General features: G+C 45.8%; 1 protein-coding gene across 1 annotated transcript in view; it reads right to left on the bottom strand.

Moving 5' to 3' along the window:
• capn5b (calpain 5b) overlaps positions 1 to 24,685 on the bottom strand; it is a gene marked incomplete at both ends in the record, with an annotated part of 45,900 nt that overhangs the window by 5,662 nt on the left and 15,553 nt on the right. Inside the window, 6 exons of the mRNA XM_079507392.1 lie at positions 1 to 123; positions 2,652 to 2,847; positions 3,244 to 3,321; positions 7,004 to 7,197; positions 18,277 to 18,469; positions 18,916 to 19,124. Of these exons, the coding sequence (XP_079363518.1) occupies positions 1 to 123; positions 2,652 to 2,847; positions 3,244 to 3,321; positions 7,004 to 7,197; positions 18,277 to 18,469; positions 18,916 to 19,124 (993 nt within the window). The remainder of the gene's footprint in view (positions 124 to 2,651; positions 2,848 to 3,243; positions 3,322 to 7,003; positions 7,198 to 18,276; positions 18,470 to 18,915; positions 19,125 to 24,685) is intronic.

Below are 24,685 nucleotides of genomic sequence, written 5' to 3'. Positions count from 1 at the left end.
CCTGTGAATGTCGAAGCCTATGGCCAGGTTCTCTCCTTTCCCCTCTTTGGGAGTGGCTCTCTTCTCTTTCTGCTGTAAGCAGATCAGAACCTCATCCTCCATCTTCTTCACGTCGAACACAACCTGGACAGACGAGGAGAGAGATACAAATTCAATTTCAATTCAATTAAATTTTTTGAATACTTCAATACGGCAATGTAGAAATACTATGTTACAACTAAAAGTCCGGAATTCAAAATTCACCTGAGTAAAAGAACAACAGTATGGGTATCAAAATAAAGTACCAAAAGTAGAAAGTACTCATTATGCAGAATGTCCAATTTCACAAGTTTTCAAATGTATAGAATGTATTAAAAAATCACACCCGTGTGAAGTGAGGGGTGCTCTTCTCATCGTACAGCATCATGACATAAAATAGACACTACCGGTATGTCTATTTGGTAATTAAGACATTATGACGTAAAATTCTCCATTCATTGTCAATGGGAATTTAATGACAGTCTGGGGACAGACACCAAAAGCTCAAATATTTGAAACTTGAACTGCACTCTGTCGAGTGCCTACTTGCTTGTTGCACACAAGTAGGCCATAAATGGCCTACTATTGCGCAAGCAGAGCGTGCAAGTACTGTCGACCGCTACAAACTGTCAAATCTCAGCTTCTCTTTGAAAGAACGATTGAAATATTGAATTATTAGGTTTAGCTATTTGCTACGTACCTACTTTTTTTTAAGTAGTATTATGAAGTATATCGTAATAAAGATGTGGATTAAAGGACCCAATGCCTTCGATGGTGACGTATATCTCGATCAGTGTCGGGTGGATTAAAGGAAATGCCTCTATATGTAATTTGTAAATTGATTAGCGGTATACTGTGGTTACTTTTGATGCGTATGCACCGTCCCAGCATATGACGTCAGGGTATAACTGGTATAGCTAGCTCTCAATGATGACGTAATAAAGATGTGGATTAAAGGACCCAATGCCTTCGATGGTGACGTATATCTCGATCAATGTCGGGTGGATTACAGGAAATGCCTCTATGTATATGTAATTTGTAAGTTGATTAGTGGTATACTGTGGTTACTTTTGATGCGTATGCACCGTCCCAGCATATGACGTCAGGGTATAACTGGCGTCATATGCTAGCTCTCAATGATGACTAGCTCTCAATGATGACGTAATAAAGATGTGGATTAAAGGTCCCAATGCCAGAGTGTAATTGGTTTTCGATGGTGACGTAATGACGATATGTTTTAGTGTCGGGAGGATTAGAGGTAATGCTCCTATGTATACATGTATGTAGTCTGGCACCACTGCCGTATCAGGCACAAGTAGTCATTACGTCATTTGCTGGGACGGTGCATACGCAAAACATGTTATCACGTATACACGTATCACGTATACAGTATAATTAATTAATAATTCAATTTACTTAATCTTGGACTGTAGTGATATTAATACTAAATCATGGTCAGAGTAATAGGTGTCTCTAATTTCAATTTCTGTAATAATATTTTCACATTTGTTAAAATATACATGATCTAAAATACTTCCGTATTCTGTAGTTGGATTTATGATCAATTGTTTAAAGCCTAATCTGGACATGAAGGTCTTTATACTTCCATCTTTCTCGCTATACAGGTCATCATTTAAATCTCCTAGTATCATAATAGAAGAAGTCGAAGAGGGTATAACTGGTATATCTAGCTCTCAATGATAACTAGCCAATGCCAGAATGTAATTGGTTTTCGATGGTGACGTAATGACGATATGTTTTAGTGTCGGGAGGATTAGAGGTAATGTTCCTATGTATATGTATACAGTATGTAATTTGTAAATTGATTAGCGGTATACTGTGGTTACTCTTGATGCGTATGCACCATCCCAGCAAATGACGTCAGGGTATAACTGGTATAGGTAGCTCTCAATGATCACTAGCTCTCAATGATGACGTAATAAAGATATGGATTAAAGGACCCAATGCCAGAATGTAATTGGTTTTCGATGGTGACGTAATGACGATATGTTTTAGTGTCGGGAGGATTAGAGGTAATGTTCCTATGTATATGTATATGTAATTTGTAAGTTGATTAGCGGTATACTGTGGTTACTCTTGATGCGTATGCACCGTCCCAGCAAATGACGTCAGGGTATATCTGATATAGCTAGCTCAGTAGTAAGTAGTCATTACGTCATTTGCTGGGACGGTGCATACGCATCGTCGGGCGAAACTAGTACTTGCGCGCTCTGCTTGCGCAAGTAAATAGCAGATATACACTACCTGCCACTGACCTGACTCGCGGCCCGAACCCAACCCGTTAAATTCATTTTATTGTGGCCGAGCAGGGGTGGCCCTCCACGAAGACCACAGCGCCCACCATAATTGCACCTTGAATCTTAGCCCCGCCCCGCCCCGCCCCGCCTGTGTCAACCAAACGGAGTTATGGGTCGACCCTGCGCATCCACTTAAGTAGAAAATGTGTGTTGGGGGATAAACGCTCAAAGCTGGCCATTCATTATCAATGGCATTCAATGTTTGTGTTGGGACAATGCTTGTGTTTACACAAATCCTCAAAGCTGGACATAGCCCTAAAAAATGTAGTACTTTTTCCACCTTGTGACCTTGTGGTTGAACCCACTGCTACTCACCTGTGGGTTCTGCAGGAAGGTGACCTTGTGGTTGATGCAGCCTCCGGCGCGGTTGCGGAGCGGGTCCTGGCGGTGGACCCAGGAGCCCTTCATCACCTCCTCCTCCCAGGTTTTGTGGATGCTCAGATAGGAGGTGTTGATGAGGCGACACAAGATGAGGTCGGTGAAGTACTGGCTGAAGTCGTCGAAAGTCATCCTACATTGGGCGGAGGAGTGGAGGCGGGCGGGTGTCAATTTTAATTGAGGTGTTGCCGATGATACTAATGAAAGCTCTGACTCAAACAGAGTCAGGGTGCTGCTATTGTGCATGTTGGCTCACTGGAAACACTCTGCTACACCAGTGGGTCTCAAAGTGTTCTTGAGTGGGTTCCAAATGGCCCCGTACGGGTGTGTAACTCTGAAAGTGTACAAATGGAACCAAATGGACCCATAAGGTCCATTTGTACACTCTCAGAGTTATGGGGGTCCTTGAAATTCAAATGTTTGAAAACCACTGCACACTTTGAGCAGAAGGAGGTTCAGAGTGGTCAGAGCCTCGAAGTGGTTCAGAGCCGAAGGAGGCGTCTACCTTTCTGTCTATGGTTCTTCTTACCAGAACTCGCCATCGTCCTGCACGGTGACGCCCAGCTTCTCTCTCTCACTCTTGCTCACTTTGTTCCACTCCTCTGAGCTGAAACGCACGCACGCGCGCGCACACGCACACACACACACGCACACACACACACACACACACACACACACACACACACACACACACACACACACACACACACACACACACACACACACACACACACACACACACACAGTTACAGACAAGGAAAACACAACAACCTTCACCACTGTGTGTGTGTGTGTGTTTATTTTAAGGCACTTTTGCCTTGTTGTTGAAATACAAATACGTTTGTACACTTGCCTTGCCTTGCCTCAAAGTACAGTAATTCTAGGGAAAACTGGGGGGAATAACATTTCCTTCATTGGCAAGGGGAACCAACCATAATACAGAATGTATAAGCTACCCGTTTATAATTTACTGACAAGCCTGCACCCCTTGACAGTCGATCAGAATCCACGCATTCACGATTCTTAATGAAATTGTGAATAAATAATTCAGCTGGCATAGACGCTGAGCCAAAAAGACAGAGTGATTGAGCAAGAATAAAGAGAGCATGAGAGAGAAACAGAGGAGAGAGAGAGAGAGAGAGAGAGAGAGAGAATACACATTTTATAACACTTGATTAAAAAATAATACTATTAAACAGGACTTAATATACAAGAGACGAAAAGTTTCAATCAAAACATACGTCTAATCAAATTACGAATAAAAATACAAAAACATAAATAGACCAAAACATATGACTATTATAAAACAAAGAGTAGACAATTCAAACTTTACTGTCCGATTAGATAAATCAAAGACTAAGAGGGTGGGGTGGAGAGAGAGAGATAAAGAGAGAGAGAGAACTCCCTGCTCTTTAATAACATTTGTTTCTCTTGCTCTCATCTATAATTTAGGTTCCTTTATAAGCCAGCATTACCTATTCCAGCTGGTTTCAACGAGCAGGAGGCATCTAACAATATGAAAACACAAAGTAGTGCGGGGGAAGAGGTAGTGCTGCTATCATTTCATTTCATTCTCTTCTATGTTCCCCAGGGGTATTAGGGATGGAATGAGAAGCGATGGACGGAGGTAGGGAAGATGATGTCCTGAGAATAGGGCACACTCTAATTCATTTCCTTTGCGGAAAAGCTTGCCGTCTGATTAAAAGGCCACTTGTGTGGACAAGTAATTTTGATTCACGTAGACGTGATCTGAAGCTGTAAGCAGCTCCAGACTGTCTGGGTGCACCGTAGGGCCCTGTTGTGACTGTGAACAATGGTGGAAAGGAACTAGGTACATTCATGTAAGTAAATGTAAATGTAGTTACTAGTTACTTTGTAGATTTTGATTATTATTACAGAACCTACATTAACCACCCTATATACATTTCAGCCATTCGGAAATAGCCGATCTACAAGCTCACAATGTGTTGCGGAGCGACACATTGTGAGCTTGTAGATCTGCTATTTTCAAAATATGTTTATACATTTGAAAACTTGAAATCACTTCACAATGAGTACTTTCTACTTTTGGTACTTTAAGTCCATTTTGATGCCAATAGCAATACCTTTGTACTTTTACTCAAGTACTTTTTGAATTCTGTACATTTACTTGTAAACAGAGTATTTCTATAGTGCAGTATTAGTTTTTATTTAAGTAAGTACTTTTTCAATCAACAACTGTGAATAGGTGGGGATGATGGCACCTGATTTGAGCTGTGCTGTCTCCATGATACTGCTCAGAATTAAAAGACTGAAACCTTCACAATAACCCGCTATAGCTAAATTCATTAAAGGTTTGAAAGTAGATTTAGTTTTTGTACCATTTTGTTGCTTATGAATGTTGTTGCCAATAGGCCATTACTCAACTGTATGCTTCTTTTGTTTGAGGTCACTTCAATACAGATTAAATCCACTTTGCGTGGCCTCCTCAAATGTTTTCAATCAGATATGATTCAGCATGAATCATGTCATTTTATTTTCAGATTGTGACCAGAGCACAACTTATTATATTCTAAGGTTTCGCAAAAGTCTTCATGGTTAATATTGTATGATACCTCTCCTGAATAACATGCAAGCTAGGCACCATGTGCTACTGTATGTTATGATGGGAATATGCATTTAGAGTGCTATTAGTTCTAGAAAGGTTGTCAACCCTGTAACAAGGCTGTGGCTATTCTGTGGTAAACCGGCACAACTCATGGTTCACTTTGTAAAAGATACGATTGGATCTTCTTTATTCGTCTTCTTTCGGCTAATTCCCATCAGGTTCACCACTGCAGGATCATCACTTTCCATCTGGTTCTGTTTTCTGCATCTTCCTCTGTTAATTATGAATTGAGTGGGCATGCAAAACCATACCTACACCTCCTGAAATCCGAGTAAGGAAGCTGCCACAAAAAACATTTGAATAATATCTTAGAGCTTATTTTTTCATTTTCATTTCTGCTAAGCAGCAATCTATATTATGCTTAGATGATTTTGATTTACTGTATATTCGAATAAATTTGCGCGACTGTAAAGACGAAACGGAAGTGGGGAGGAGGCTCCTGCAAACAGGAAAGGGCTCAGTGCCAGTCCTTGACGCACGCCCACTCCCACCTTGATCCCGTCCATCATCACTCATTATACTGCACTCCTCACAACTGGCCATGATGTCCTCATCAGTGGTGGAAAAAGTATTTCAAAATGTACTTGAGTAAAAGTACAAAGGTATTGCCATGAAAATGTACTTAAAGTACCAAAAGTAAAAGTATTCAATGTGCAGAACAAAGTTTTGTAATAATAATCAAAGTAACTAGTAACTAAAGATTTCAAGTAACTGTAGTGGACTAAAAGTACTATATTTGGACCTGAAATGTAGTGGAGTAGAATTGGAAATTGAAATAGGGCCTCACTCAGACCTTTACTGCATTGCTGTATGCTTGTTGGATGAATGTTGTGTAGTGTCATGGCCGCCCCAATGCATTTCCAATGGGAGTCACATGGTTTGACACAACATTTGTGTAGTATGAGGGGGAGGGGCGCAGTCGAAACACAGCCGAAAGCCATACAACAGCTTGTAGTCCAAAATGTGGACTACAAACCATGTGACTTCCATTGGAAATGCATTGGGGCGGCCATGACACTACACAACATTCATCCAACAAGCATACAGCAATGCAGTAAAGGTCTGAGTGAGGCCTAGGCCTTCTCAAGTAAAGCACAAATATCTCAAAATTGTACACTTAAGTAAATCTACTTTCCACCACTGCTGCCATGATGTCCTCATTATGTCCTGCACCATTCTGACACACTTCACTGCCACACCTGACTTCCTCGTGCAGTACCACACTTCCTCTCTTAGCACCCTATCATAGGTTTTTTTCTACAGTATAGTTGTGTAACTTTCCCGACCATAAGCATATGTGTGTGTGTTCAACAACACGTCAAACTCACTCACGTCAAACATTGCAGCTGTACGAAAAGCTTGAATTATCCTCTTTCTATCTGCAAAGTGTTTGTTTCATAAAAATCCACTGTAGACATGTTACGAGCTACTTTCTGCCCTTGCAGGTGATTATTTTTAAGTGTTGGAGTTTGGAAGTGCTCGTTGGATATCACTCGACAACGGCCCATGTGTAACATCCGTTTTGAATGTGCACATAATGCAGGAGGCAGCAGGACATTGCTTTAAAAAACGAGCGCGTCCAAAGTCTGATAGAAAGATGGCCGCGGTCTGCAAAAGGTCAATGAGCCGATCCATATTTTACCTGTCACTCCACGGGCCGCTCCACTCCTTCTCCCCCCAGGGGTTCCTCATGCGGATCATCGTCAGCTTCTCGGACTTGAAGAAGGCCAGCAGTCCGTGGCCCAGGCGCACTTTGCGCACGTCGGTGACGGCGTACGCGTGGCCTTTCACCAAGCCGCAGTCTAGCCGCGCCTCCATGTCCTCCACCGTGGTCGCCTGCAGGCGGAAACCAAAGGGAATATAGGCTCTATGCACACACGCCATTTTGGAAAGAACTTGGGACACTTCCCTACTTCCTTCACAGGCGTTACCGCTGATACTAATGAAGGCTCTGTTCCATTCTGTTCAAACAGACTATGGTGGCTCACTGAAAACACTCTGCTACACCAGTGGGTCTCAAAGTGTCCTTCAGTGGGTTCCAAATGGCCCGTAAAGGAGTGCACAAATGGAACCCATGTGTACACTCTCAGAGTTATGGGGGTCCTTGCACACTAAATAGAACACAGCCTTAATTAGTATCATCGGTAACACCTGCAAATAGCCTGCGTCCTTAATTGAGAAAAGAAAAAATACTTACTGGAATTGTGTTTATTTCTTTCAGATACATTTTCTACATAAATATAACCATATTATAACCAAATAAGATGAAATGGGAGTTAAACGCTGCAATTTGTAAAAAGAAAAAGAAAGACAAAAAAAACGTAGCCTAAGTAAAAGTGTCAATACTGCAATGTAGAAATACTCTATTGGTATCAAAATGTACTTAAAGTACAAAAAGAAAAAGTAGGCTACTTGTTATGCAGAATGTCCTGTTTCTAGTTTACAAATGTATACAAATCTTGTATACAAAAACAAATCTCCCAATGCGACGCATTGTGAGCTTGTAGATCAGCTATTTTCAAATGGCCGAAATGTATCTAGGGCTGAAGTGGTTAATGTATGTTTTGTAATAATAATCTAAATCTACAAAGTAACTAGTAACGTTAAAGGTTACTTTAGTAACCACGGTTGTATATATAAATTGAACGAAATACCTTTCGTTTATGGGTAGGTTTCCTTCAAAACCTAGCTGCAGAACATTATTTTATGTACTCCCAGGACAGAAAATTCTAGAATTTTCGCTGTCCTGGGCTCTAAGGGTGACGTAGGAAGCCACGCCTATCCCGTATAGTGGCTACGTCAGCCCTCATTCGGAACTTTTCTTCTGCTTTAGAGAACAGAAGGGCGTTCCACGAAAGGTATTTCGTTCAATTTATATATACAACCGTGGTTACTAAAGTAACCTTTAACGTTGTATTATATAGAAATTTCACGAAATACCTTTCGTTTATGGGACTTTATGAACTCCCGTGACCTGAACTTCCAGTGGGTCCCAGGTAAACCTTTTGGGAGGGGCTCGGACCCTTTTGGGTCCAGAACCTAGTCCTTGTGGAGAGCAGGAGGCAGCGCTATGCTGCCCTGATGCTTTACTGAGCAGCGGCCCCCAAGACCGCGTGCGCTAGCGAAGGCGCTGCCACATCTAGGTTATAGTATGTGGCGAAAGTCGAGGGTGTAGACCAGCTTGCTGCTGTGCAGACTTCCTGAATGGAGACACCCTTGTAGAGTGCCCAGGAAGCTGCCACACCTCTTGTGGAGTGGGCCCTCAGGGCTTGAGGGGAATCCACGCCTTGGCTAGTGTAGGCCAGACGGATGGCTTCCACTATCCAGTTAGAGATAGTGACCTTCGTGACGGGCTTTCCTTTGGTCCTGGCACCCCAGGACACAAAGAGTTGGCTTCCTTGTCTGAAGGGAGCCAGTCTATCCGCGTATATGCGTAAAGCTCTGACTGGGCAGAGGCAATTAAGCCTGCTGTCTTCGTCAGAGGAGAACGGCGGGGGATGGAAAGCCTGTAGGTTCACTGGCACACACACTGAGAGAGCATTTTTGGGAATGAAGGCGGGGTTTGCCTTTAGGGTGACCTTGGTCGACCCCTCATCGAACCTCATGCAGTCTGGGGAGATCGAGAGCGCATGTAGGTCGCTGACCCTTTTTGCTGTCGTGAGTGCGATCAGGAGAGCCACCTTCAGGGTTAGGAGCTTGAGGCTCACGGTTTGTAGTGGTTCAAAGGGTGCTGTAGCCAGAGCCTTTAGAACCAGGGACAAATCCCACGAGGGAACGAGGGATCTGCATGTCCTATGTTCCCTGCGTACACCCTTCATGAATTGTTTTACCAGCGGGTGCTTCCACACCGTCTGGTTATCAAAGCCTGGGTGGCAGGCAGAGATTGCCGCCAAATGGACCTTGACTGAGGAGAGGCCTAGGCCGCTGTCTAGGAGCTCCTGCAGGAATGACAGGACGTCGATCACTGAGGCCTGGTAGGGGACTGTTTGGTCTGGTCTTCGTGAGCACCAATGCTCGAAGACGCGCCAGGCTGTGTCGTAACGGTCCCTTGTTGACTGGGCTCTGCCTTTCTGAATCGTTTCGATTACGTTCGGAGGTAGACCCACGGCAGTCAACATCACCCTTTGACGGGCCAGACCCATAGGTCTAGGTCCTGGGGGTGAGGGTGGAAGATCTCCCCCCTCGCTTGAGAGAGGAGATCCGCTCGAAGGGGAATTCTCCACGGCTGGTCGTAGAGGAGAGGGGTTATTTCCGACCTCCAGACCCCCCACGACGGGGCTATTAGGAGCACCTTCAGACCCTGAGTCCTCACTCTGTCCAGAGTGGGGCTGATGAGGGATAGCGGGGGAAAGGCGTAGAGAAGGGTTTTGGGCCATTGGTGTGACAGAGCGTCTAGCCCCAACGTTGATGGTCCCCTGATTGCGAAGAAGAGGGGACACTTCGTGTTCTCCTCTGTGGCAAAGAGATCCACCTTGGATTTCCCAAACCTGCTCCAGACCTGGGCCACTGCATGAGGGTGTAGTGACCAGTCTGAGTAGCGGAGAGGTCCTCTGGACAGCAGGTCTGCCCCTGTGTTCAGAAGACCTGGGACGTGACACGCTACTATTGAGAGGACGCGTGTGTTGCACCACAGGATCAGTTTCTGAGCCAGTTGATGAAGACGAGGGGACCTGAGTCCACCTTGTCTGTTGATGTAGCACATGGCCGTGGTGTTGTCTGTCCTGACTAGGACATGGCAACCCAGGATGCGCTGCTCGAAGTGTTTCAGGGCGAGGAAGACTGCCATGAGCTCTAAGTAATTTATGTGAAGGGCACGTAGTGGCCCCAACCATAAACCTCTGGCTGTGAGTCCATCCATCGTGGCTCCCCAGCCTGTCATGCTGGCGTCTGTAGTGATGACTTTCCTGATCAGAGGCTTTCCCATGGGGACGCCCTCTGAGAGGGTTTTCCTGTCTGACCACCATTGAAGGGCTAGTATGCATTGTGATGTTACTGTTACCTTCTGGTGCCGACGGTGCATTGGTACATGTAGAGAGCCTATCCATCGTTGGAAAGGTCTCATATGTAGCCTTGCTAGGCGGATTAAATAGACCGCAGAGGCCAATAACCCCGCCATCCGGAGGCATGCATGAAAAGGAATCGAGCGTCCCCTTTTGAATGACGCCACGCACTGCAGTGTTGCGTCTATTCTCTCTTGGCTCAGGCGGGCCGTGTAAGAGATTGAGTTCAGTGTTATGCCTATAAAGTCTATTGACTGTGTTGGCATAAGCATGCTCTTCTCGTGGTTTATTATAAACCCAAGCGAGTCGAGGTGGCTGAGCACACGATGTGTGTGCGACAGTGCTTCTCGTGGAGAGTCTGCAAGTAGGATCCAGTCGTCTACGTATGTAGCGAGACGGATCCCTTGCTGTCGGAGCGGAGCGATAGCTGCCGCGGTGCACTTTATGAAGACTCTGGGACTCAGTGACATTCCGAAGGGAAGGACTGTGTACTCGTACACTTTTCCTCTGAACCCGAAGCGCAGAAATTTTCTGTGCGGCGGGTAAATCGGAATGTGGAAATATGCGTCTTGCAGGTCTATTGACGTAAACCAGTCCCCTTCGCGAATTAGGCGTAGGAGGACTGGTGGAGTAAGCATTTTGAATCGCAGCTTTTTTAAGTGACGATTCAATGCCCTCAGGTCTAGAATGGGACGGAGTCCGCCCCCCTTTTTCTTTACCAAGAAATAGCGGGAGTAAAAACCGTTCATTGATTGGTCGAGGGCCACCTCTGTGATGGCGCCTTTCTGCATTAATGAATTGATTTCCTCTTGCAGAATGGCGGCCTTTTGCCCGCTCGCTTCTGAGAAAATAATTTTCCTGGAAGTGGGCGGTTTCGAGGCGAACTGTAGCCTGTATCCTGTCTGAATTGTACGGATTATCCACGGGGAAGCCCCGGATATCCGCCATTGTGACAGATGACGTGACAAAGGGTTCCCTGCGCTTGTCAGCGTGGTGCATGGCCTGCCTAGGGGAAGACTTACTTTGTGTGAAATGTCTCCCTCTAGTGAATTTTTTCGGTATTGAGTTTGGAAAAAATTGGCGTGGAGTTTTTGGCCTGTGACAGCTAAAGCTGTCACAGTGTGGGTTATCTTTCCCACTGGGCCTATGCCCTTCAGAGTTGGTTTTATTGTTTTTTGTGTTTTTTGTTTTTTTGTTTTCTTTATTGAACAACGTGGAAAAACATACACATGTGAATTGCACATAACAATTTTCGTGGTCTGTACAACGGTGCTCACAGCACTGTGTACAGGCCCCCTTAAGCGCTTCAGCGCAGGCTCTGAGGTGAGATCTGTGATCCCCACCTCTGGCCTTGAACTCTGAGTGTGGTGGGGAAGATGACCCGGCCCGGGCAGGTCATTTGCGCTTCCCCTGGCCTCGGCCTCTGGGAGCGCTCCTGGCCTTGTAGGGCGGCGGAGAGGTGCGGCGGTCTGCTCTGCCTCGGCCTGCAGGCTGTCGCTGTCTATCTCCGCTCCGGTCCTGGGACCTGGGTTTGTCATCGGTCTTGGCCTTCCAGGGTGCCTTCTTAGCCTTGGGGCGGCCTACCGGGGCGGCCTGGTTGGCCAGCGGTTCGAGCGCCTTCATCGTCTTGGTGGAGGACTCGAGCTGTTGGATGGTCTCTGACATCTTGGCCAGAGCGTCCTTAAACATACTGTCTGGGTGGATATTTCCAGCCACAAACTCTTTCTTTGTCTCCAGGGAGATGGCGCTGGTCTGATCGACCCAACGCCATCTCTCCTGGAGGATGGAACATGCCATTGCCTTGGCGTTGTGGAGAGTGGAGTCCCTCTGGAGGGTGGCCATCTCGTGATTCAGGCGGCGTAACTCGGCCAGGTCTTCTGGCAGTTCCGCTAGCTGGACTTTAATGGACTTCTGTCCCATCTCAATGAGGAGGCTCTTCATGGAACCCTGGAGAAGTGCTCCTGCATTGAGGGCCTTCGCCACGAAGGACATGTGTGCATACTGCCACTTGTTCAGTTTTGAGGCTTCCCTCACGCTGCTGGACAGGAGCTGCGGTTCCTTTACGTGGTGATCCACTCTAGGAGCTGCAGGGTTGGCCAGGTAGGCCGCTATAGCCTTGTCCATAGCAGGCATGAAGTCTATGGCGAGGGTTTGTTTATCTGGTATGTCGTTGGGCCCCTTGGCGCTGGCCTTGGGAAAATCCACCTTCAGGAGGGGTTCGTCCCAGGCGTGCATCATGGCCTCCTCGAAGCCCTGTGCCATAGGGAGCTTCTGTCTTCTAGGTGCAGGGGGGGGGGCGGACTCATCAGTCCTGCCTTCCCATGGTAGTACCTTGACAGTTGACTTAGGCCATGTGTGGTTACAACGTGCACTAGCCTTCCTGTATATCTCGTAAATATTGGAGTCATCCATGGGGGGTACAGGAGGCGGGGGGACAGGAGCCCTGGCTTGCTGGTGCTCCTGTATGTCCATGGCATCCAGGTCGTCGAAGGGGCGACGAGTGGTGCTGACGTAGTCCCCGGGGGAGAGGTCATCATGGCCATCTCGCTCGTCCGCGTAGGCCTCGTCCAGGACGTGGTAGTCCTGGAGTTGCTCCTGGAAGGAAGGGAGCTCGTCATCACGAAGCTCCCCTTCCTCCCTGGTAGTCCAATGCTCCCCACCGGGAGACATTGCGCGGTCTGGGGAAAGGTCCAGGCGGTCCACCATATAGCTGGGTGCAACGGCAGGCTGTCTGCGTCTAGCTGTATGTCTGGGCGGGCACTCAATGGTGGCCTGCACGACGTGTTGTCGAGCACGTGGAGCTGGGGAAGAGCGGCGCGGTGCGAAGGTATCCCTTGGCCTCGCGCCATGAGCCTCGTAATCAGTGGCCTCGTGAGCCCTGGTTGCAGAGGCTGAAGTAGCGTACCTGTCTCGGCTAGCGCCGGCAGGTGCTGCTCTTGAAGAAGAGGCTCCGGTTGGGGCTCTGTTGCCCGAGTAGTCGAGCCTCTGTCTCGGGGTAGCTCGTTGTCCCTCTCCGGTGGTGACGCGGGGCCAAAGCCCCTTTGGCGGGACTTGTATGCGAGCTCGTCGCGGGGGAGGAGTGGGGCTCCTCTCTCGGAGTCCGTGGGCGGCAAAGTTGTCATAATACCTTTGGACACGTCCGAGCCTGTTGTTTAGGACGTCGTCGTCCATTTTCTCACAATGGAGGCAAACGGGACCGATTTCCTCCATGGACTCACGGGTGTGGGTGAGGCCGAGACAATACATGCACTCGTCATGCCCGTCTTTGCCCGACATCGTGTTCCCGCATCCCCAGGTGGAGCACGTCTTTTGTTTGGGGCCTTCTTGACAGTCGGCGGGCACCGGCTGTCCTCGATGGCGTCTTTCCCCGGGCTGGGTCTCCCTCGTCAGCGACATGGTTGCTTGTAGAGAGAGGAGTCCGAGTGCTTAACAGCCACAGGTTTATCTTCCTCGTGGCGTGTAATAGTAGACCACAGGCGTATCTGCCTAGTAGCGCTAAGCTAACTATCGATAGCTTTAAGCTAACAAACGCTAGCTTTAGCGAGAGAGAAAAAGAGGCGCGAGCTGTTTTTTTCGACAAGCTAGCGTAGCAACAAGTTGCCTAGAACTCACTTGTGTCGAAGTTCGGCTTTTTTTTCTCGAGAAGTATCCTTCTGTTTGCTTCGAGAGTGTGCCAGAGATCTCACGGTCCTAAAGAATTAATCTCTCGGCCGAGTTTGCGAGATATATTACCCTGCACACACTGGAATGTTAAAGTTCGTTCTCGCAGCTTAGCAGAAGAAAAGTTGAATGAGGGCTGACGTAGCCACGCAGGTATCTATACGGGATAGGCGTGGCTTCCTACGTCACCCTTAGAGCCCAGGACAGCGAAAATTCTAGAATTTTCTGTCCTGGGAGTACATAAAATAATGTTCTGCAGCTAGGTTTTGAAGGAAACCTACCCATAAACGAAAGGTATTTCGTGAAATTTCTATATAATACAACTAAAGTTTTCAAATAAATGTAGTGGAGTAGAAGTACAATATTTGGATCCGAGATGTAGTTGTTTTATAGAAGTACATTTGAAATACTCAAGTGAAGTACAAATATCTCAAAATTGTACTTAAGTACAGTACTTTAGGCAAATGTACTTTCCCCCACTGGAATTAATGATTCTATAACAAATGAATATCGCACCGCTGTCAGCGCTCGCGAGTCGAAGGCAACAGAGCCGTTAGGTGGAAGGATGAAGTCATGTGAGCAGGCCACGTTATCAGAAAATTAGTTGTACGATCAAATAATGTGTTCAGTCCCCTTCTGTCATATATGATGTATTTCATCACAGAGGTCGCGTAGTATTCTCCTGGCTCAGACAAATCGAGCTTTTCATGGCATACAGCCAACCAGACAGACAGACATACAAACACAGGCAAATAGACCAGCAACAGTCTTGCATGCTAAACATGGTGTCTGTCCAAACACGGGCTTAGCAACCGAGCACTGATAAATAATGCCCTGCTCAATACATGATTGTTCCACTGCTTCTTATGAATAAGAAGCTAAGAATCTAAAATGCATTGCTGCCTTTCAGGGGCCATTGAATTTCTAAACAGACAAACCCCAGAACACAACAAACAGATTGACAACCACACAACCCTGATACCAGACTCTAGAGTCTAGAGCAAAGAATGATTTATATATTCTCTCGTCGGTCCATCTCCCATCCAATAGCTTGAAGAGCTATTCCTTACATTCATCTCTAAACTGTCAGTTTGTATCCAGGGTGAAAATAATGCACACCAGTAGAAGCCTGTAGCAGCAGAAGAGTGTTCATTGCATCGACTAAAACCATGACAAAACATGTTGTGGTCGACTACCTTTTTCTCCACTGACGAAAACGAAATAAAAACTAAGCTATGATGACTAAGAATATGACTAAATCTGTTCAACGTCTTCGTCAACAAATTATAAAACTAGACTAAAATATTAGGGTGGGACTAGTGGAGAAGAGGTTCAGTAGAACTAAATCATTATTTTATGATTGACACGTTGTGAGCTTGTATATCGGCTATTTTCGGGCACAAGGCCAATCAGACATTACGACGCCATCAAGGTCTGCCAAACATACATTTTAGTTGACTAAATCAACTGTAGATAGTTGACTAACATCGTATGATACTTAGTCGTCTAAAACTAGACTAAAACATTTCAGAAGACTGACATGTGACTAAAAACTAAATGGAATCTTACTCAAAAGACCATGACAGCAGCCTGACAGTGTGTTATAAAATCCTGATCCGATCCCGACAACCTTTGCTGCGTGTCATACGCCATCTCTCTCCCGGCATTTCCTGTCAGTCTACGGTCCTATAAATAAAGTAATAAAAAACCCCAAAACAATCTAAAAACAAAGGAAAAAAAAGACTATGACTAAAAATACATCAACAGTGGAGAAGACCTGACCTGACCTACCATATAGAATATAGAAGTCTAATATCTCCCCTGTCCACCCTTTTGGCTGAGTGGTTGATGTTTGGATTCCAGTTCAGTGGAAAAGGTACTCAGTTGTTGTTCCGCTTAGTGATGGGAGATTAATCGGCAAACACATCGGTATCGGCCGATTCTAGTTGTTTTTAGATTAATCGGCATCAGTTTGATGAATCAATCAGACCAATTAATTAATCGGTCCGATTAAATCGGTCTGTCTTTACAGATAAACAAGCCCAAAGTAACAGCTTGAACAGATCTACAAGCTCACAATATTAAATATAAAGGTATTAAAGTTAAATCCGACTTGCCTAAGCCTGCAGTGAAGATACCCTGTTACATGTATTTTTCAGAATGGGCAAAATTATTATAATTTTTGAATACAGAATTAGATCATATCGACATCGGTAATATCGGTTATCGGCCATAACAGCAATTAATTATCGGCACATCCCTAGCTACAAGTAAAAGTCCGGAAGGTAAAAGTACTCACGAAGAATGTCCCATTTCAAGTTTTCAAATGTATAAAAATCATTTGAAAATAGCCGATCTACAAGCTCACAATGCGTTTCATCGTGACGCATTGTGAGCTAGCGCTAGGGCTGAAGTGTTTAAAGGACCTATAACATAAAATTCAACTTTTTAAATTTCTTTTGTGTTTTTGGGGATCACATATGTGTTTTCTATCCCCACAAATAACCAATTTTGAACAATCAGGCTTTCATATCATATAGGTGTTTTAATGGAAATTGCTCTCAGGAACAGCTCAACTGATTTTGGCCTCATCGTGATGTCATCAATGTCACGCTACTTTGTATAATTCCTTGTCTTCTTCAGTCTTCATTTCCACATTTGCATTTCCACTTTGTTTACAATGTCCGCCATTGTTGATTTTCCAAGCTGGCATGGAATGGAAACAAGCCTGGTTTTATCTAGCATCAGTATTATAATGACTCAAATATTAAATAATCTGCATATCAGCACCCCCACCACCTCAGGACATTGTGGTACTGCAGCCAAAACTGCTTTCAAAGTCCAGAAAGAAATGACAAGGCCTGGTTATATCAGAGTGGTGATTGAGGCTCAAACCATTAGAAATAACTTTGAGGGACATAGACAATATGATATTAAATATTAAAAGCAGTTTTAAAATGCATGTTATTTGCGCTTTAATGTATATTTTGTAATAATAATCAAAGTAACTATTTCTTTAGTTTAGAAAACTTTTCAAATAAATGTAGTGGAGTAAAAGTACAATATTTGGCTCTGTGATGTAGTGGAGTAGAAGTAGAAGTTTTGGAAATTGGACATACTCAAGTACAGTACTTACAGTAAGAAAATGTACATAGTTATTCCACCACTGTGTTTGGATTCCCATACAGGAGAAAACGGTTCGAATCAAGGCGGGTAAAACAAAGGTCCATATAGTGGCACGCCGCCCCTACAAGAAACATCCCTGTGTGTGTGCCAGATGAAAAAACGAGAGCCAAGGAGAGGGAGAGAGGCTGCATCTTTATTTAGGATGCTGCTCAACACGTTGCCAGCGTACGGCCTCGCTGCCACTGTTCAGAAATGGGTTCGCCGAGGTGAGAACTCATGCATATAAAGGAGACAGAACCACCAAACAACTGTGTTGTACGTGTCGTGCACTCGATTTTGGAATAACAATGGCTGCGTGTTATAAATTGGTCGACTACTATTGTAGCCTGGGAACAGACACGACACACTAGAGACAATCCAAAAGGTCAGACTCCCATGACCAGATGAGTAAGTGCATTCTGAAACGTGCTCCGATAAGATGAATGGAGTTGTTGCGTTACCAGATAATTAACACAGGGAGGGACAGGCTGGCAATGTAGACGTGGCAATAATTACAGAAACGGAAGGAAGTACAGCATGTACAGTACTTCAGCAAGACTCTGAACCCCTAATTGCTCACGACGTGCAGGTTTCCTCCGCCATCAGTGTATGCATGACTCAGATGTAATGCACAATCTATGCAAATCGCTTTGTATAAAAGCGCTGTATAAATGCACCATTTACCATTTAGTGGCATTTACCATTATGTGATTCATATGAAGACGGTAAAATCACATAAACTGTTCTGGCCTCGCATAAGATGTGAATAAGATCTGGAATAAGATGTGAGGTCGGACGTTAATCAGTATTCATGGTATTGCCCAGTAGCCATCGTGAAACTCATATCGGTGGAAAGTAATTACAAGATACAAGATAGCTGTCTATAAGCGCCAGACAGCTCTCTTATAAGTGGGGGAGTGGACTCAGTGGGGGAAGAGTCCTGAGTCATTTGGTCTGAGACCGAGTCAAGTCCAAGTCAAATTAAGGGGCGAGACAGAGACAAGACGAGTCAATGAAAATGTGAACTTGAGAGCCGGACTTGAGTACTACAACACTATTATTCAGTGGCATGCAGTGTACTGGTACTCACTCTGATGGAGCAGCTGATGAGACCGTCTCTGTTGTGGACCTTGAGGACTCGTTCAAACAGCTGGTTGCGGGCCACCTCGTCCGTGGCCGCCTGGGCCTCCAGCAGGTCCACGGGCTCCGACACGCCCCCCGTGAAGTCCACTAGGGCGTCGGCCGTGTTGCCTCCGTCCAGCGCCTCGTAGCAGCCGTACACCCTGCCAAGGGGAAGGAGAGGAGAGGAGAGGGCCCGCCGCTTAACCCAGGGGTTCCCAAACCTTTTCATGGCAAGGACCCCCAAAATGATGCTCATTAGCCCAAAACAAGAGTATTTATAACTTGTTTTCGGTCATAATTTAGTAAAAGCATCTTTAGTAGTTAGCACTTTGCAATGATTGCTCTAACACACTGTTAGGAAAATAAAATAAAAATCTATGAATTTCCATAAATTAGAAAACAAATGTAGTGAAAATAGCCGATCTACAAGCTTGTTGTGAGCTTGTAGATCGGCTATTTTCACTAGTTTGGGTCCCGGGGGAATGTCTTTATTTTCTTTTGGGTCAAAAAAGGTTTGGGAACCACTGCTCTAACACTGTCGTCTACTTCGCCACACAGGAAATGTCGTGAACGTGTCGGCACTCGGCACATGCACTGAGTCACTGACTTGGCGTAAGCCTTCTCGACCAGGGCACTCCAGAACTCGTTGCTGTCGTCCGAGTGACAGTACACCAGCTGGTTGTCCACCGTGGGCAGTCGGTCGTCGATCACCACGTCCACCCACTCGCCGAAGCGCCAGAAGCGGAAGTGGAAGATGCCGGCGTAGGACTCTGGCTTCTCGTCGTCCCACTCCTGCTCCTTCCATTCGGGGATGACCTGTCCAGGGGAGGTGGAAGGAGGAGGAGGAAGATGAAGAGGAACAGAAGGGAATAAGCATGTGTCAGGCCCGTCTTAATAAACCCAGAGTGTTAACAGCCATTGTGTCCAACAGTGCCAAAGGTGTAACGCGCGCACGCACGCGCACACAGACCTGGTTGTGTCTAACTTAGCAGGGAATAGAAAAGGAAGAAAGTGAAAAGACACTAAAAGAGTTAGGGGGGAATTAAGGCACAGAAAGGAAAGAGAGAGAGAGAGAGAGAGAGAGAGAGAGAGAGAGAGAGAGAGAGAGAGAGAGAGAGAGAGAGAGAGAGAGAGAGAGAGAGAGAGTCAAGACGCTCAGCTGCAGCAGACTGTGCTTTAATCCAGCCAGTTTGCTGTTGACCTAGTTAGTCCCCTGAAGTGTGACGTGAGAAAGATCTAGTTAGTCCCCTGAAGTGTGACGTGAGAACGCCATGTCTGCCGACTTGAAGCTGTCTTTCTGGATCGACAGCCAGCTCGTAGAGGTGATGCGCATCACACGGTTGCAGTCTCTGCAGCGGCGGGGACGCCAGGGAGGGACATACAGAGGGGACAGAGGACGGCGAACGAGCGCCTACCGGGCCTGCTGGACTTCTTGTAGCGGGCCTTCCGTGTCTCGCACTGGGAGGTGAGCAGTGGTGGAAAGTAACTAAGTACATTTTACTTGTACAATTTTACGGTATTTGTACTTTATTTGTACAATTTCCAGTACTTTTATAATAATATTGTACCCGCATATTTACAAATAGTAGCCTGTGCGTTTAATATGCAAAATCGATTTGGACCCCGGGCATTTAAAAGGAACTAGGCGTCTATTTGCAGTAGGCTTGTATTTATTTTTGCACTGGCCTGCACCAGGCCATTAATTGGTTACAGTTGCTCTCGAGCATGTTTTTAGTGCAAAATTATAAGGTATGGTAAACATACAGTACAGTATATTGCAGGCATAGTCTTTTGACGTAATATTGAGAGAGAGAGTGCGCATCACCCACATTCCGACGCAATATTGTGGGGCGGCCAAGGCGGGTCCACCAACCCACCAATCCCCTTCATTCTACTGTCTGAATCTGTCGCTCCCTTTCTTTCTCTCCTGTCTCCCTCTCATCCTGGCTGGAATCAGCTGATGTTGCGCTCAATGTGTTGCTATTAACCTAAGTTGATAAAATAACAGCTGCATCTAATATATCCCCACTGTAGGTATGTCAACTGTATCTTTGAATTTGACATAGGACAGTGTAGGTTATTTATGTATCGTTTAATATTCTCTCTTACACAACTACAAAGGACAGGAAAAAAAGATTAATTTTCTATAATCCATTGTTTCTGAGCGAAACCGAACTTGTATGCATAATTACCTGCTGAACATATGGGTTGCGTCGCTCGCTCTCTCTACACCTCTCTCTCTCTCTCTCTCTCTCTCTCTCCTCTCTCTCTCTCTCTCTCTCTCCCCCCTCCCCTCTCTCTCTGGATAGCAATTGATGATTGTGCAGCAGCACCGCAAATCCAAATGCTCTCATTATAAGCTGTAGCTTTTGGTTGCGTTTGAATAAAAAACATAACTTATAGGCTACACATACTGTAAGTGTCAGTAGAAAATTGAATGACAAGCACAATCTCTTAATTCAAGAGCGACAGCTCAGTGCACAATGCACATGAGGTCTTCCTGTTACACGCACCGCGGGGACGCATTTGGACATTATTACCCAAAGTCCACCTCTCTCCATATCGTTCGATAAAGGCATATAAACACATGATTCATACGCCCAATGACATTAGCCACTCAACGGAGCACTTTGAATTATAACAATCGGCTGTGAATTGGCTGAGTATGGCGTGAGTTAAATCTCAACTATTATTTGGACGAGGTGTTTATTATGCAAAATGGTGTCAGACTCAGACCCGAGGCTGTTATTAGGTAGTGGGCGGCTATTCGAGTAAGGGCTACTATTTGGAAATATACGGTACTTTTACTCCACTATACATTCATTTTAAATCTAAAGTTACATCTATTCATCTATTCTTTTTTATGTAAGAATGCTGTATGTATAACTCTAAATCCATCACTGTCTAAATGTTTATCAAACTACAATTGTACAGGTGCATTTTTGAAACACTAGAGATTCGGGGCGCTATGCAGACCTCACACCTACAGTATACGTATGTATATGGAGATCTCTGTATCTGTCGGCCTTGTCCCTTTTATGGCCATATATGGAGATTCCTGATGTCATCATTATACTGTACGCCCATATACTGTATGGGCTTGCCCACTTTTGTGCCTAACTGATTTGTTTGCGCCTGATGCCATAACGCCTTCCTGCTAGTCTCGGTTTGAAGCACAGCCAGCCTTGAAGGACTTAATACATATCTCACGTGAGAGAGATGATCTCTAGGGATTCTGTGTGTGTGTGTGTGTGTGTGTGTGTGTGTGTGTGTGTGTGTGTGTGTGTGTGTGTGTGTGTGTGTGTGTGTGTGTGTGGGCAGAATGTGCAGTGGGTTCCTACTGCATCATCCATCTTCCCCCTACGTGGCGACCCTGAGAAACGACAGGCGGGGCAAAGATTCCATCAGCACGGCAGCCACCATCTGACCCCGCCCCTCCCCTAGGGTCACCCTTTACAGCATCATGTACGTACGTCAACACAGGGGACAGACACCATGTGACCCCGCCCCTCCCCTAGGGTCACCCTTTACAGCATCATGTACATACGTCAACACAGGGGACAGACACCATCTGACCCCGTCCCTCCCCTAGGGTCACCCTTTACAGCATCATGTACGTACGTCACCACAGGGGACAGACACCATGTGACCCCGTCCCTCCCCTAGGGTCACCCTTTTCAGCATCATGTACGTACGTCAACACAGGGGACAGACACCATGTGACCCGTCCCTCCCCTAGGGTCACCCTTTTCAGCATCATGTACGTACTTCAACACAGGGGACAGACACCATGTGACCCCGTCCCTCCCCCAGGGTCACCCTTTACAGCAGCATGTACGTACGTCACCACAGGGGACAGACACCATGTGACCCCGTCCCTCCCCTAGGGTCACCCTTTACAGCATCATGTACGTACGTCACCACAGGGGACAGACACCATGTCACCCCGTCGCTCCCCTAGGGTCACCCTTTACAGCATCATGCACGTACGTCACCACAGGGGACAGACACCATGTGACCCCGTCCCTCCCCTAGGGTCAGCCTTTACAGCATCATGTACGTACGTCACCACAGGGGACAGACACCATGTGACCCCGTCCCTCCCCTAGGGTCACCCTTTACAGCATCATGTACGTACGTCACCACAGGGGACAGACACCATGTGACCCCGTCCATCCCCTAGGGTCACCCTTTACAGCATCATGTACGTACGTCACCACAGGGGACATACACCATGTGACCCCGTCCCTCCCCTAGGGTCACCCTTTACAGCATCATGTACGTACGTCAACACAGGGGACAGACACCATGTGACCCCGTCCCTCCCTTACAGCATCATGTACGTACGTCAACACAGGGGACAGACACCATGTGACCCCGTCCCTCCCCTAGGGTCACCCTTTACAGCATCATGTACGTACGTCAACACAGGGGACAGACACCATGTGACCCCGTCCCTCCCCTAGGGTCACCCTTTACAGCATCATGTACGTACGTCACCACAGGGGACAGACACCATGTGACCCCGTCCCTCCCCTAGGGTCACCCTTTACAGCAGCATGTACGTACGTCACCACAGGGGACAGACACCATGTGACCCCGTCCCTCCCCTAGGGTCACCCTTTACAGCAGCATGTACCTACGTCACCCCAGGGGACAGACACCATGTGACCCCGCCCCTCCCCTAGGGTCACCCTTTACAGCAGCATGTACGTACGTCACCACAGGGGACAGACACCATGTGACCCCGTCCCTCCCCTAGGGTCACCCTTTACAGCCCTGTCTGTCACCACAGGGGACAGACAGGGCTTGTGTCAGATACATAGATAGATAGTAAGCAAAGAAAACAGCTAAAGATATCATGCCGCTATACCCGAGTCTGGTTACGTTGAGCCTATACCTGTTGTCTCTAGACGTACCATTGTTATGGGTCCCCTTATTTTTTGTTTCCTACATTTTGTTTTAAATTATTTCCAAACATTTTCGAAAAACATTCCCAAAAGATGTTCATGAATTAAAAACAATATTCAATGATATTGTTTTTTCAGTAATTTAAGAGGCCTAAATACATCAAAGAAAAATCTAAGAAATTCCATAAATTAGAAAACAAATGTTTAAGAAGTAGTGAGAATTGTATATCTGCTATTTTCACTAGTTTGGATCCCGGCAAACATCTAATCTCTCTTTTGGGTCACAGGCTAAAGGGTTTCAGGCCAAGACCCCCCAAAATAATCATATTTGATCTGGGGACCACGTTCACCCTGACAAGCACTTGGAATTGGAGAGAGGCCGAGCTTCAAAAGTGGTATTTGGCATACCAAAAAATGGTATATACCGTTTTTCAAAATTGTGTAATATTTTGAAAAATGATTTATACCACTTTTAAAATTATATACCGTTTTGAAAAATGGTACACCATTTTAAAAATGGTATACCATTTAAAAGTGTTTATACAATTTTTTTGTAGAGTGGTATGCCAAATTTTGGAGCTCGTCACTTACAGTATGGGGAATTATACGTCCGACTGGGATGTAATATAACACCATTTTGTCCTCCCTTGTCAACACTAATAATTAATAATTCAATTTACAACAAACATGGATTAGGATGGATGGCAGCATCTACAATTACAGTAACATTAGGACTTGAGTCTACTTTGAGAAAGGCAAAAACTTAAGATAGCATATTATGTAGACAACACTCGATAGCATATACTCATAGTTTCATACAGATATCCTACTGTTAGAAGGATGTTAGAGTCTTAGCCAATGTTTGACCAGTTTTTATGGTATAGTTTATTGATTATACTTTTGATACAGTAATGGACATTTTCTTTTCTTTCATTCTTTCTTTTGTCACTTCATATTATCTGGGGACCCCTCCAAAATAATGTGGGGACCCCCACTCGGGGTCCCGACCCACAGGTTGAGAACCACTGACCTACTGTACCCTCACACCCAGACATCTGTGTGCCACATTCTGGAGAATAGCCGATCTGAGATTATAGGTCAGCTATTTTCGGCACGCCACACCGCCACGTAACCAAATCTATTTTAATTCTAACCCTAACAACTAAACCTAACCTCTAAATGTAGAATTCTAACCTTAACCTCTAAACCTAACCTCTAATGTCAAATTGTAACCCTAACCCCAAACTGTACCTTTTCCTATTATAGGCCTATAGCCACAACATTTCTCTTGTGGGGACAGTGAAAATGTCCTTACAACGTCTGATTCTGACCACACATCTCGCCACGCACACACACACACACACACACACACACACACACACACACACACACACACACACACACACACACACACACACACACACACACACACACACACACACACACACACACACACACACACTTACT

Source organism: Electrona antarctica (genome assembly GCF_951216825.1).
Source record: "Electrona antarctica genome assembly, chromosome: 8".
Lineage (NCBI taxonomy): Eukaryota > Metazoa > Chordata > Actinopteri > Myctophiformes > Myctophidae > Electrona > Electrona antarctica.
Note: the sequence above shows the minus strand (reverse complement) of the source record. Positions and strands in the feature narration are given on the sequence as shown.